Genomic DNA, 14,101 nt, shown 5'->3' with positions numbered 1-14,101 from the left:
ACCCTGGGCAGGTCCTCAGGTCTGGGCTGTTTGTTCTCAGGGTGAAGAGGTTGATCACCCACACCTGCTGCACCCTTCTATTAAAGACGGCCTTAGCCGATGAGGGCGAAAACCCGGTGAAAAAGTGTTGACGAGACTGGGGGCGTGTGTCTGTGTGGTAGAGGGTGAAGGCTTTGGGGGACTGGCTTCCTGTCCCCTATGTTAAGGCCAGTGTGAGAATGTGGGGGGCGTGAGAAACTACTTGGGGCAAGTCAAGCCATGAACCTGCTTCGGTGCCCACTGATCCAGGGACGAGTTGAGCACAGCGAGTCCCAGGAGACTGTTGGGGTGCTCCTGCCGAGCCATCTGGGCGTGCTTCTCTGGGTCCCCTGCCTGCCCTGGTCAGACTCTTAACAAAACAGTGAGATGGGCATCAGACAGGTGTAGTTTCAAGGCTCCTGGGGCCTGGAATCTCCTGAAGGAAGGACCAGGGCCAGCAGGTGAACACCAGTGTCTGAGCACTGAGCTGGTGCCAGGAGGGGGCTGGGGACCAGCATTCACCACGGGGTCACCCAAGAGCAGGCCAGACGTGGCTGGAACATCAGCAAAGCATGCCTTTTTGGATGCATTTTAATACTTGGTATTTCAAAGCCATCAAAATACTCCTCATGGAAAGGTCAAAGCTAAAGTTCAGACTTTCATCTTTCAACTACATATATGGTGTAGAAAGTCACACTTTTTATGGCTTATGGTTTTGCTTCCCTGTCACTAAGAATGTTGGGAAAAGATGCTCAGATTAGACTCAGGTGTACTCCTTCCACAGAATGGAAGCGACTGAGACCCAGAGAGACATGGGGAACATGGCTATCCAGGGGTGTAAGCAAGCCCAGCCTCTGGCCTGCCTCCCAGCTCCCCCAATCCCCTAGCCTGAGCTAGTAATTATGGTGTCACTCTGGCTCCTTCTGTGTCTTCTGTGATCCCTGTAACGACCAGCCATTACCCCAGCGTCTTTCAGCAGATGACTTTTTTTTTTTAAAGATTTATTTATTTATTTATGCATACAAGAGCTGGGGTACAGGCCAAAGATGCGGGGGGTGATGTCCCCACCAGAGACAGAGTGGGGAACGAACAGGCAGATTGACCGAAGTACACTGCTGAGGGGAGCTGCAGACGAGTGAGGAGAGGTCTGCTGCGCCATGCGGGTTGCTCCCTGGCCGGCTGGGGATCTAACTTGTGCTTCAGAAGCTGCGGATTGCTTCATAGTGTGGTGCTTAACCCCTTGCGCCACCAGGGAGGCCCAGCAGCAGATGACTTTCATTAAACGCCTTTTGAGGCTTAGCGCTTCCCAAGCTGATGTATAACAGAGAACAAGATGGAGCTGGTTTGCAGGGAGATGCTGGCTGAGCTGTGGGGAGGGGGTGAAAGTAGGGGCCCAGCAGCTCCAGTCTGAGTGGGAGAAATGAAACTGTGTCAGTCCTGCTTCAGATGGTGAGGTCCTGCGTCGAAGTCCTGGAGAGCTTCCTGGAGGAAGTGAGACTAAAGGCTGGAGAGAGAAGAAAGTGACAAAGAGATATGCGGAGAGTGGGAAGAACACCCCAGACACCCCAGGCACAGTGTCCTGATCCTGTGCCTGGTTGGATCTCCCTAGACTGGAGAGAATCTAGAACTGTTCTTGGCCTGACCTCACCTTCCACCCTTTCCAGGCCACCTGTTGTGATACTCACTTGTCATCTGTGGGAGCAGATGAGGTGACATCAGTTGTCTAGGGGAGGTTTAGAGTCCAGCCTGATTATAGACACACTGAAACCCCACCTGTTCCTCCTACCAAATGGCGTGCTGTCCCCATGTCAGTCTTCACCCATGACCCATTCTGTCAGGATGGTAACTCACTTCTCCCTGGGTCTCAGAAAGGGAGGCTACATCCCTCCTATGAAGGGTGGCAGTGATGAGGAAGGAGCCAGAATTCCAGGGCCTGCTCTGCTGTCTACCTCTTGAGGCTGAGGCTGGGCTCCTACAGGGGAGTGGGAGGGCACCAGGCCCGCTCTGCCTGGGCACAGCCCTGAACCAGTGTGTACATGGGGCGGAAAACCATGGTGTCTGAGGCAGCCATGAGGACGGGAGGGTCTTCAACAAGTGCAGTATGGGGGTGAGACGGGACAGTTGGGCAGGAGGAGTCTGACTAGGAAGTTGCAGGGAGAGGTTAGTGGGGGAGCAGAAGGCTGTCTGTGCCGACGCTGCCTGTCCCTGGACACCCCTGGGAATGAGGGCACTTCGCCCTGTCTTTGGCCCCTGTGCGAAGAGAAAGGAGACTGTACACACACGCCTGACCCCTCAAGACCCACCCCAGGGCCCACTGAGGGTGCCTTCGGGTCTCACGTGGGGGGTGGGGACAGAGCATTCCAGGCAGAGGCAACGTGTCGGAGAAGTGCCGTGCTTGTGGGTAGGAGAGCGGGTCCTGCGGGAGCCCGTGTCTCCAGGCTTCTGCAGGAGGTGTGCTCACAGGGTGTGTGTGGGGGCAGGCTGGAGAGGTAGACGGGCTGTGGGAAGTGTGGAGGGCCTGGAGAGTGAGGCTGAGGGAGCTTGGCCCTGGCCCGGAGGCGGTGGGAAGCTGCAGCAGGTGTGGAGAGGGTGGTGGCGGTGAGACTCCATGTTGTATGGAATGTGGAGCTCTGGAAAAAGAAGAAGCTGAGAGGCCAGGGTCCGGGACAGCTGGGCATGAGGAGGAGGAGACCTTCGTGATAATACTTAGGAGGAAAACCAGAAAATCCACCAGCACTTAGCTAATGCTAATGCGATGCTGGGCATTGTTACCGGGTGGTCCGAAGGGTGAGGCTTGGGTGCTGAGGTCTGGGGATGAGGTCGGTGAGCCGAGGGTGAGCTGCTCCCTGGGATGGCTGCTCTGAGGCATGCTCTGGGTGTTCTGGGCTGAGAGTCAGGACACCCAAGTCTAGTCCCAGTTCTATAGCCTGCTCCTTGGATAAATTTGGGCAAACCCCAGCCCTCAGTTTGCTCAAGTGGGAATAGCTATGAACTTGTGCCATCCCCTGTGTGATGCGGAGATATGGAGTTTTGGGGAAGACAGTGGTGGCTGACAGGATGAAGGGAGGGTCTTGGTGTGACTCAGCAGGCCCGTGTGGCTAGGCACAGCTTGGGGAGGCGGCTGTGGGTAGTATGGTGACAGACACTGGCTCAGCTGTGCTATCCTGCCTCACAGCATGAGAGGAGGCACAAGACAAAGAATGCAACAGACCCTCCCTTGTGGTTAGCACCCTCTAACATCAGCACCCACGCACAGAGCCTCTAGTATATCAGACCTGGGGCTGGGCTGTGCCCCATTTGATCTGCAGTCCCATGCAACAGATGGGGAAACTGAGGCAAGGTGGCACGACTAAGGTCCTTCAGTGACTATGACAAGGCAAGAATTTGCTTTGAGGCCTGTCCTATTTTCACTGGGGCTTGGTAGGATATGGGAAGGAAGGGGTACCTGATCTAGGAACAGCCCAAGCAAAGGTAAAAGGTCAAGGGCCTGGCAAAAGTCTTCTAAGAAAGGTGACCTGCTTCTAGTGCACTCTGGGCAATAGTTGGCTTCTCAGGCTTGGAGCTGGTGACTTGGAAAGCTATGAATATGGTGTCCCGCACCATCCCGTCCTTCTGCTATTTTGCCTGCACAGGAGTTTCTTGCTGACCTAATTGTCTGGCTCTCTAATGTGCCCTCTGCTACAGCTCAGTGAGCTGCCAGCACAGCTGGGGGCCCTGCCCAAGAGGAGCTATCTAGCTTCTGGGGACCCTTCGTGACCTTGCTCTCTGTTTACAACCACCTAGTGCCTCTGGCTTTTGCCAAAGGCTTTGGAATCAGGCAGAACTGGGCCACAGACACAAATAATTTACTGATGAGCCACGAGCAACTGATCCCTGTTTGAAACTGAGTGCCCAGTATGGTGCGTGGAAGACAGCAGGGTTCCAGCAGGGTAGATGGGATTGACTCTACTTAACATCTCCCCTTCCCCACCCCTCAGGGCTCTTGTCCTAAGATCCCTCACTTCAAGGACAGTGGGGATGGGAGTGCAGTGGAGACCAGAACCTCTGAATAACATTTCCAGACACCTCTTCTGGGCCTGGCCCCGTGCTGAGCTGAGCTTTGCTTTTGGGCGGAAAAGTGTCACGGATGACTCAAATCACGCTTTGAGGGAGACAGACTTAGTTGCGGCTCTTTCTAACCCAGATAGGATTTGGTTAGCACCAGACAGAGACACCACAGGATGCTGACGGGGCAGTGAGTAATGCCTGGGCATCTGGACTGGCTCCTGTGGCAGGGCGCACCTCCTGAGCAGGGCCCAGAGGATGGGCCCAGGTGGGATAGAGGTGGGGAAGGCAGGTCGGGCAGAGGGAACTGCTTGTGCAGAAGCCTGAAGGTAGGAAATGTGTTGATGGCATTCAGGGAGTGGGGTGCGGTGGTGCACTATGCTGGGGGGCAGACTTAGCAGAGGTTGCATAGGCCTCAGCAGAAAGGTGTCCCCAATGCCCAGGCGAGGAAATTAGACTTATCTCAGGGATTTCAAATCCTGTCTTTTTTTTTTTTTTTTTTTTTTTTTTTTTTTAGAGATTTATTTATGCATACAAGAACCGGGGCACAGGCCAAAAGTGTGGGAGGGTGTGAGAGGATTCACCAGAGACATAGCGGGGAACAGAACAGGCAGACTGACGAAATACACTGCTGAGGGGAGCAGTGGGTGAGACAGGAGAGGTCTGCTGCGCCATGTGGGAATCTCCCCTGCCGGCCACCATCGAACTGGCGCTGCAGAGGCTGCAGACAGCTTCACAGCGCTGCGCTCAACCGCCTGTACCACCAGAGAGGCCCTTAAAGCCTGTCTTATCAGTTACACAGATATTAAAATGGGAAGCAGCACTTCTAGTCACCCCTTGCAATAAACTCATAGTTCTTTTTAGCTTTCTTTTTTTTTTTTTTTAATAGAGGCATGTTTTTTATTTATTTAGTTTGTTTGTTTGTTTGTTTTGTTTATACATGCACTGGGTACAGTCAGAAGCGTGGGAGGGTGAGAGAATTCACCAGAGCCAGAGCGGGGAGCAGAGCAGGCAGAAGGACCGAAGTACACTGCTGAGGGGAGCAGCGGGCGGCAGGAGAGGTCTGCGCACCATGTGGGACCCTCACCCGGTGGCCGGGGAGCAGCCGGGGATCGAACCGGCGCCGCAGCCACGGGCAGCCTCGCAACCCAGCGCTCAACCACTGCGCCACCTGGGAGGCCCCTTTTTAGCTTTCTTCTGGTCAGTTCGCTGACCTCCTGTCTTACCCCAGACTGGCTGACAAAGAACACAGGGCTCATCATGAAATGCGCCCATTTCTGCTGCCATCCTTCCTTGTGTGCTGTCCGCTGTGTCTGGAGCACAGCACTCCCCTCCCGCACCTAGGGTCTCCACTTGGAAACCTTGAGGGCTGTGGGCAGGCTGCAGGGGGTCTGTGAGCCCCTTTACTCACCAGCCAGGCCCTGGGAACCAGCCAACAGGGCAGACACATGCATCAGTGCCCTCACGAGACTCCCCATCTGGTGGTAGGGACATCACAGGCATCAAGTAAACAGGCAGCAAGGTAATTTCGGATTGTGATGAAAAGCTATGGGGTCAGGAAGGTGCCTCAGAGAAGGGGAGCGATGAGGAGGAAGCGGGGAAGGCAACCTCGGAGCAGAGTACTTCAGGGGAAGGTAAGATTTGTGTAGCCCAGGGGAGAGTTCAGAGTCTCAGAGGGGTCTGTGGCCCCCAAACAAGGAAGAGGAGCTCAAGGTCTGGTTGCATTTTCTGCATTCTACTTGGGCATGATGGCAGGGAGGGCGCTAACAACAGCTCATAATAGCTCTGGGTAACTTGGGTGTGGGTTTGTTCATTGAGTATCTTTATTTTTTCTAACCCTCACTCATCCCCATTCAGTGTTCTTGCTAAGAGAAGCTTCAAGGAGATTTTTTTCTGATTTTCTTAGTTTTTTTCTCCCCGGCTTTACCAGAGCACACTTGGGGCATTCCCCACACACCCTTCTCCCACCCCACCACCATTTTTTGGACACCAAATGATATAACATTGGTTTCATTCTTACACTGCGTTTCAGAAAGGTTTTTTTATTATGCATTTATTCAACAAGTAATTATATTAAGCACCTACTGTGTGCCAGTGCATGTTCAGAGCCCAAAATGGGGCCCACCATGGAAAGTACTAGCACTTGTTGGTATACAGGTTAGCTATTAGCCTCCTTCTTGATTTAATGGTAATTTCTTTTTTTTTTTTCCCTAACATTTTCCTTTTGTCTTTTTTTTTTTTCAGCTGCCCATATTTTAAAATAAGTTTGAAGTTTGTGTATTGGGTAATTTTAATCATTCTGGACAAGACTGCTGTGTAAGGGGGAAGGGATAATGGATCGATGCCTGCTCTGTGCCTCTGGAAGGTTGATTTTAATATCAAAATTCTAACCATGTATAAAAGTGAACAACAACTATAAAGCCAATATACCTGTCACCTGAATGACATAGTTATCCAGATTTTGTGACACTTGCTGCATTTATTTCACTGTCCCTTTTTTTTTTTAAAGATTAATTTATTTATTTATAAAGCACTGGGTACATTCAGAAGCATGGGGGGGTGAGAGAATTCACCAGAGACAGAGCAGGGAATAGAACAGGCAGACTGACGAAATACACTGCTGAGAGGAGCAGCGGGCGCAGCAGGAGAGGTCTGTTGCGCCCTGTGGGACCCTTGCTGGGGGCCGGGGATTGAACCAGCACTGCAGAGGCTGCAGGCAGCTTCGCAGCCCAGTGCTCAACCACTGCACCACCAGGGGAGGCCCCCTTTTTGTGTTTTTGCCAAGCATTTTAAAGCTTTGCCACTCAGCATTGGGTATGGGGAGGACAGCCTCCCAGGAGCACAAGCTTAGTCTTACTCCCGGAGCTGCTGATCAGCATCTGTATTCTTTTTTTTTTAATAATTTATTTATTTATATATATTTTACATCATTGTTCATTTTTGCACAATGTTTTCTTTCTCCTCTCAGCTGTAGTCCCGGTAAAATTCCCATCACCAAGTCACCCGTGCACCCGTGCACCCTCACCATAGGGGTCAAAACGGGAGGGAAGAGCACAAGAACCTGTATTCTAACGAGAGAGCTGAATGATTCATTCACATGTTAAGGTTTCAGAAGTGTTATTTTAAAGCGAATCCCGAACATCCTGTCATTTCACTCCTCAAACGTCAGCACCTACTTCTGAAGCACAGGGCCCTGTGTGCTCGATACACAGCCACGAGGCCCTCAGCCCCAAACCAGGGCAGTTGTAGTTCCTCTGTCACCCTCGCCACTTCCCATCTCCCTGACTGCCCCCAAGTGTTTTTTTTTTTGTTGTTTGTTTGTTTGTTTTAATTTATGCATGCAAGAACTGGGGTGTAGGCCAGAGGTGGGGAGGGGTGGTAAGAGGAGACAGAGCGGGGAGCAGATCAGGCAGATCTACTGAAATACACTGCTGAGGGGAGCAGCAGGTGAGACACGAGAGGTCTGGGGTGCCATGTGGGTCACCTCCCTCGCCAGGGATCAAACTCATGCTGTAGTAGCTGCATATAGCTTGGTAGCACTGAGACTTAATCCCTTGCGCCAGGCAGGCGCCCAAGTGTTTTTGGTGTTTAGTTTGTTCAGATCAAGATCCAAAGAAGCTCTACACTTTACACAAAAAAACTCTTGCTAATTTATAAATATATATATATATATATATATAAAACAATGGGTAATGTTTATGCATAGGCTGCAAAAAACTTGTAATAAGAAGCTTGATCTCACTCATCATTAAAAATTATTTTGCATTTTCAAGGATTTTTGTAGAGAAAGTCTGGGGCAGTGTCTGTAATGTGTTTACATGATGAGATACTCCTAAAACAGGAATAAAGTTGTCTGTGCATGGTCAGTTCGAGCAGTGCTGTGTGGAGAGAGACCTTCTCCGAGCCTTTTGTTGGGTCATGAGCGGACACAGCTCAGTGAGGAGTAACCTGTCAATATCAATTTCCCCCAAAAAATTTTAATGAAAAATCTCAAACTTACAGAAAAGTTGAAAAAGTTAAGCAATGGACACACAGATTTTATATTAATAGTTGTCAATGTTTTGTTATATTTGCATCATCACACAAATAGATGTGATATATAGAGGGTGTTTGTCCTCCCATGTGTGCACGTATCTCCATCCATCAAGGTTGCCTTATATTTTGACATTTCAGAGTAAATTGCAGGCCTCAGTACACTTCACATGTGTAACAACTAGAGTTCAATATTTGCTTTTTTTTTTTTTTTTGAGGTAAAATTTATGTGTAGTTGAAATGCACAGATTTTAAGTGAATGATTTTTTTTTCATGGATCAAATATTTTACTTAATGCATTAATTCATGAGACCCAATAAGAGGTAATAACCAGTTCAAAGAAGAATTCAAAGAACCACAGATAGATATGCAATAAGGACCGTTGAAAAGAATTTACAAATAGATGCAGAATTAGTTATTTTCATTCACTGAACACTTCATTTGTATTGCAATAGATGAGAATCATTTGGATTATTCATTTTCTACAATGTGCACAGTTGTAAAATCGATCAAAGACAGTGAAAGGCAGAGATAACCACAGTGTCCTAAACAGTGTCTCACAATCTTGCTTGCTTTCTTTCAACATTCAGTAATTGTCAACAGTCTATTGATTGTTGGGACAGAGAGAAGGGTTATATAAAAACCAAGTAAGAAACATCACATAGGAATTTGAGTGAGGTTAATTCATCAAATGATCTTCAAATACTTGCTGCCAAAATCCAAGCTTTATCTGGGGTAACCCAGATCGTTGAGCTGTCTACACCAATTTTACTAATAAGAAAGTTAAATTCCTACTATTCCTTGGAATAGCATTGTCATCAGCCTGTCCATGGCAGGAAGGAAAGGACATGTGAACTAAGACTTTCATTCAAGTCTGTGAAAGAAAATAAGGAAGAGTAGAGCAGAAACAAGTTCTAATAAATCATTTTCAGGCACTTGCTTACACAATGGCTCATTTCAATTTCCCATTAATCTTAAGAGGTAGTTGTTTTTATCCTTGTTTATTCCACGAAGAAAAGGAAACTCAGATAGGCGATGAAATTTGCCCAGCTATAGGGATTTGACCAAGGCTCATTTTTGCTGATAAGATCCACACACTTTGCCGCATTTTAAGGTTGCAGATCTGATGAGTCCATTTATGTGTCATTTCCAGGAACTTCCAAAACGCTCTTCTTTCTCAAACTGTAGTTTTACTATCTGTTTCAACCAGTCCACAAGCAAAAGGCAAGTGTAGTTTCTTTACGTGTCTCTTGGCTCCATGTGCCTCCTCCAGGTCTCCTTCTGGCTCTCCATCCTGCTTCCTTCCTTCCTCAGTCTCCTCTCTTAAGTGAATGATTTTTGACAAAGCATACACCTTTGTAATCCAAGCTCACATCAACATACAGGATATTTCTGCCATCCCATTACCTCCTGTCCCTTCTCAATTAATAAACTATCCCCCATTCCCTGCAATATATTTTTTAAAAGATTTATTTATTTATGCATACAAGAACTGGGGTGTAAGCCAGAGGTGTGAGGGGTGAGAAGATTCACCAGAGAGGAGTGGGAAGCAGAACAGGCAGATCTATTGAAATACACTGCTGAGGGGTACAGTGGACGGGCAAGAGAGGTCTGCTGTGCCATTTGGGTCAACAACTTGGCCGGCTGGAGATCAAACTCATGCTGCAGTGGCTGGCGATAGCTTGATAGTGCTGCCTTTAACCCCTACACCTCCAGGGATGCCCTGCAATATTTTTTACCATAGATTGGTGTCACTCATTCTAGAACATCATATACATGAAATGATACAGAAGACACTCTTATGTCAGGCTTCTTGCGCTCAGCGTAGTGACCTGTGATTCGCCCACCTTGCTTTGTTGATTGTTTCTTCCTTGTTACGCTGAGCTGTAGTCCCTGCTATGGATGTTCCGTAGTTCATTCTGTCCCACTTGGTAGGCATTTGAGTTGTTTCCAGTTTGGCACTATTACAAATAAAGCTGCTGCAAACATTCTTGTGCAGGTATTTTTGAGGACATGTGTTTTCCTTTGGTTCACTGTGGGGGTACATAGGTGGAGTTGGTGCAGACCTCGGCCTGTGGCTCCCAGCCCGTTTAAATTCCAGTATGAGACACATGAGTCTGCTGTGTGGCAGGTAAAGAAAGTGCACAGTGGAGGTGGGAGTGGTGGGGTGCTGCCAGGAGAGACAACTGATCCTCCCTGAGGAGGGGGCCTGGGTGCCGAGACCACTTGCTTTAGGAGGAGAATCAGGTCACTGGGTCACATATGCCTATGTTCCAGCCCTATTTCCTTGGATCAAAAATTCTTGGGAGTCTTCCTCTTCTCATCTGTAACTTGGGATAATGACATGGCAGGGCCTGAGGAATAACCAGTGTTAAAGGGCCGGCCATGGTGTCTCTTTTGTGAGATGTGTCTCTCTTCTCCACAGGCCTGGCTTTCCTGGGGGCCTTCAATGTGGATGTGTCCTGGAACTGGGTGACACCCAAGGAAATGCCTTTCGTGCTCAGCTCCCTTCTGCACCAAGACTCCAGCACCAACCAGACCTGGTGAGTGAGGGTGGGCACATGGGGGTGTAAGGATTGCAAGTGTTCGGGGAAGCCTGAGAAGGCCCCTGAGGAGGCCTTGGCCCTCCATCCCCACAGTCTGGGGAGGTGCTACTTTCACTTGCAGAAGGGTCTGCAGGGGAGAGAGAGGTTGAGAGGTGGGGAAGAGAGGTGGTAAACACTGGTCAGTCTGGTCAACCCTGGCCCTTCTGTTCACCCTGGCCTCTCCCCTCCTTGCTGGGGTGGTGGCTTAAAAGCCATCTAAAAATAAAGTCTATTAAGCACACACAAAAACAATGCATGCTCAATCTAGAAATTTTGGACAGGGTCAAAAAATATTTTTGAAGATGGTAAACAGGAGGAGAGAGTGGTGGTGAAGAGCTGGCCGTGGGCCGGCGGGTGAGGCTGAGACGGTTTCGCTCTGTATTTGCAGCAAGGCCTCAAGCCCCAGTCCGGCTGCTCGTCTCTCCCATGGAGGGGGAGGGGCGGGGGGTGATGTAACTGCCTCCCAGCACTGTTGCAAAGGCTGCCTGAGCCAAGGCATAGAAAGGGTTTGGCACAGTTTCTAGCCAAATTAAAGCCCAATAAACATTACCTGATATTTAAAAAAATAGCATCCGTAGCCATTCAGTAGGTAAGCAACAAATTTTACATCTGACAACATGCTAGTGGGAAGGATGTGGTGGAGCAGGAGCCTGTGGGAACGGACATTGGCATAACCACCTTCGACATCGATTTTGCCGCATCTGATAAAGGTGAGGATACACATGGCCTTTGACTCAGCCATTCCACTCCCAGCCACCAACCCTAGAGAAGTTCTCAGGCACATGTAAAGGTGACTTTGCTGGGAATAGTGAAGACCAGAAATGTCCATGAGTAGCGAATGAAAGAAGTAAAGTGTGAGTCATCGGATGCAGTGAAATGAGTAGGATGGTTAACTTTTGGAACATACTGTACAATGAGAAAGGCTGGTTGTAGAATTCAATAGATGCTATAAAATATTTATGTGCTGCATCCAGTGTGTGCCAGGCCCTGAGGGCAGCAGTGAGCAGAGCAGAGGAAAGCCTTGTGCCTGGGGAGGGTAGCAATAAACAAGTAAGAACATGTGTAGGGCCTCCCTGGTGGTGCAAGGGAATAAGTTTCAGCACTATGAAGCTATCCGCAGCCACTGCAGCATGAGTTTGATCCCCGGCTGGGGGGGTGACCCACATGGCATAGCAGACCTCTCTTGTCTTGCCCGCTGCTCCCCTTAGCAGTGTATTTCAGTAGATCTGCCTGTTCTGTATCCTCTCACCCCTCATACCTCTGGCCTGCACCCCAGCTCTCATATGCATAATAATAAATCTTTAAAAAAAAAAAGAAAAGGGGCTTCCCTGGTGGCACAAGGGGTTGAGAGCAGCGCTGTGAAGCTGTCTGAAGCCTCTGCAATGCAAGTTCGATCCCCGGCTAGGGAGCTCCCCACACGGTGCAGCAGATCTCCCCTCTCTCATCTGCTGCTCCCCTCAGCAGTGTACTTCGGTCTATCTGCCTGTTCTGCTTCCCATTCTGTCTCTGGTGGATCCTCTCACCCTCCCACACCTCTGGCCTATATCCCAGTTCTTGTAACCATAAATAAATAAATCTTTAAAAAAAGAAAAAAAAAAAAAAAAGAGAATGCAGACTCGGGTCCAGATACAGCATCCAGGGAGCTCTGGGAATGCTGTCTGCATTGCATCCAGTGAGAGCGTCATACTATCTACAAGGAAGAAATTTTGCATTTTCAAGGATTTTTGTACAGAAAGCCTGGAGCGGTGCCGGTTAATGTGTCTATTTGATGTTGTCTGTGTATTGAAGAAAGTTGTTAAATTTTACCCTATTTACAGCCTTATCTTCTGGGAACTGGGCATTTGTGCAACGCCATCCTTTGAAGTCTGATTTCTATTTGAATCACTGATTTGCTTGGAAACAACTTTCGTTGCCTCTGACATTGCTTCTTAACAAGGCCAGTCTAGCTGTGCTTTGGCTCTTCGGCTCGCAGCCCCTTAGTTGAGAGGGGTACCCCTTTAATTGTTGATCTCAGTTTGCACCTTTAATCGAGAGCAATCCCTCCTCTCCCCCTTTTGTTGGTGAGGGTGGTTGTGCTTTTTCTGTGCTTGCTCTGTCGCTCAGAATGCTCAGGGCCTGCCTGAGTGGGCTCCTTCCCCACCCCCACACCCCCTACTTTACTTCTGGTCTGTGGTCAAGATCCAAATCCAGCACACATAAGCCACGAGCCCAGGTCCAGGCACGTCGGGCAGCACTGGGGAGGCGCTCAGGGCTTCTGGCCGAGCAGAGTGCCACATCTCTCTGAGGTGAGCAGGGCAGAAGCTCTGTTTGGTGGAGGGTGGGGGCTCCTGGGCAAGCCTCACAGACCCCAGCACTTGGACCATGACCTCATCAGCTGAGTGGGCCTGACCCCTTGATGCTGGGTGGCTTCCACAAGCATCGCAGAGACCGGTGACCTTTAGATGCAAGTGGTGAGAGCAGGACCAGGTCATTCATTCAGCTATTTAGCAGTCCCTACAGAGCAGATACCCGGTGCCAAGCAGTTAGGGGATGAGACGGTGAAGGAGACACAGTCCCTGCCCTCAGGTTGCTCCCAGGCTTGTCAGGGAAACAGACAAGTCAGGGAATGTGGTGCTCAGGCAAGAGGAGGTGCTCTGGTGGAGGCACCCCGAGTACTTTGGAGACACAGAGGCAAGTGTGTCCCTCGACCAGAGGATGTGCATCGACAGAGGCTTGGATTGAGTAGAAACTACTGCGAGGAGCGAAGGTGGAAATCCCTACTGAGAACAGCTTGATCAGAAGCCTGGGCTGACCTTAGCGAGGGCCGGGAACTGAGAACGTGCTGGTTGGCTAAAGCTGAGCATGGTGAGAAGTAAGCTGGGGAGGTGGGGTGTGCCTTGTCATGCAGGCATTGAGGATCTGGGGAGCCAGAAAGGTTTAAAGCAGGGTGGGGCAGTAAGAAGCATGTTAAGTTGTTGGCTGCAGGAGGTGAATTAAAGGCTGGTGTATGTTGTGCTTTCTTTTGTTTTGGTGAAGTTTCATTGATACAGACCACACCAAAAAATGTACATCTCCTGACCCTGTAGCTCGCTGAATGTTCTCAGAGTGAGCCACCTTTGTAGGCAGCATGCAGGCCAAGGACAGAAAACACTGCCGCCCCGCGCACTCGTGCAGGCACAACCCCGGCAAGAGTTAACCACTGCTCCCACCTCCACTCGCGTGGATTAGCTTGCCCGCTCTCGAACGTTTCATAAACAAGGCGCACAGTGTGAGCTGCATATGTCAGGCTTCTCTTGCTCAAACTGCAGCCTGGGAATTTCATCCAAGGCTCTGCCCAAGGCAACGATGCTTATTCTTACTGCTCGGGTTTTCCATTGTGTGAACAGTGCTGAGCACAGGTGTTTGCACAGATTCCTTGGCTGTTCTGAATGGCACATCCATGT

The 14,101-nt window shown here is 49.6% G+C and overlaps 1 protein-coding gene across 2 annotated transcripts in view; it reads left to right on the top strand.

Moving 5' to 3' along the window:
- ITGAE (integrin subunit alpha E) overlaps nucleotides 1-14,101 on the top strand; it is a 68,790-nt gene that overhangs the window by 9,637 nt on the left and 45,052 nt on the right. For both annotated transcript variants that reach the window (XM_054689742.1, XM_054689743.1), the window contains one exon: nucleotides 10,520-10,637. In XM_054689742.1, coding sequence (XP_054545717.1) covers nucleotides 10,520-10,637 — 118 coding nt within the window. The remainder of the gene's footprint in view (nucleotides 1-10,519; nucleotides 10,638-14,101) is intronic.

Source organism: Talpa occidentalis, unplaced genomic scaffold (genome assembly GCF_014898055.3).
Source record: "Talpa occidentalis isolate TD23 unplaced genomic scaffold, MPIMG_talOcc4v2.1 talOcc4.7, whole genome shotgun sequence".
Lineage (NCBI taxonomy): Eukaryota > Metazoa > Chordata > Mammalia > Eulipotyphla > Talpidae > Talpa > Talpa occidentalis.
Note: the sequence above shows the minus strand (reverse complement) of the source record. Positions and strands in the feature narration are given on the sequence as shown.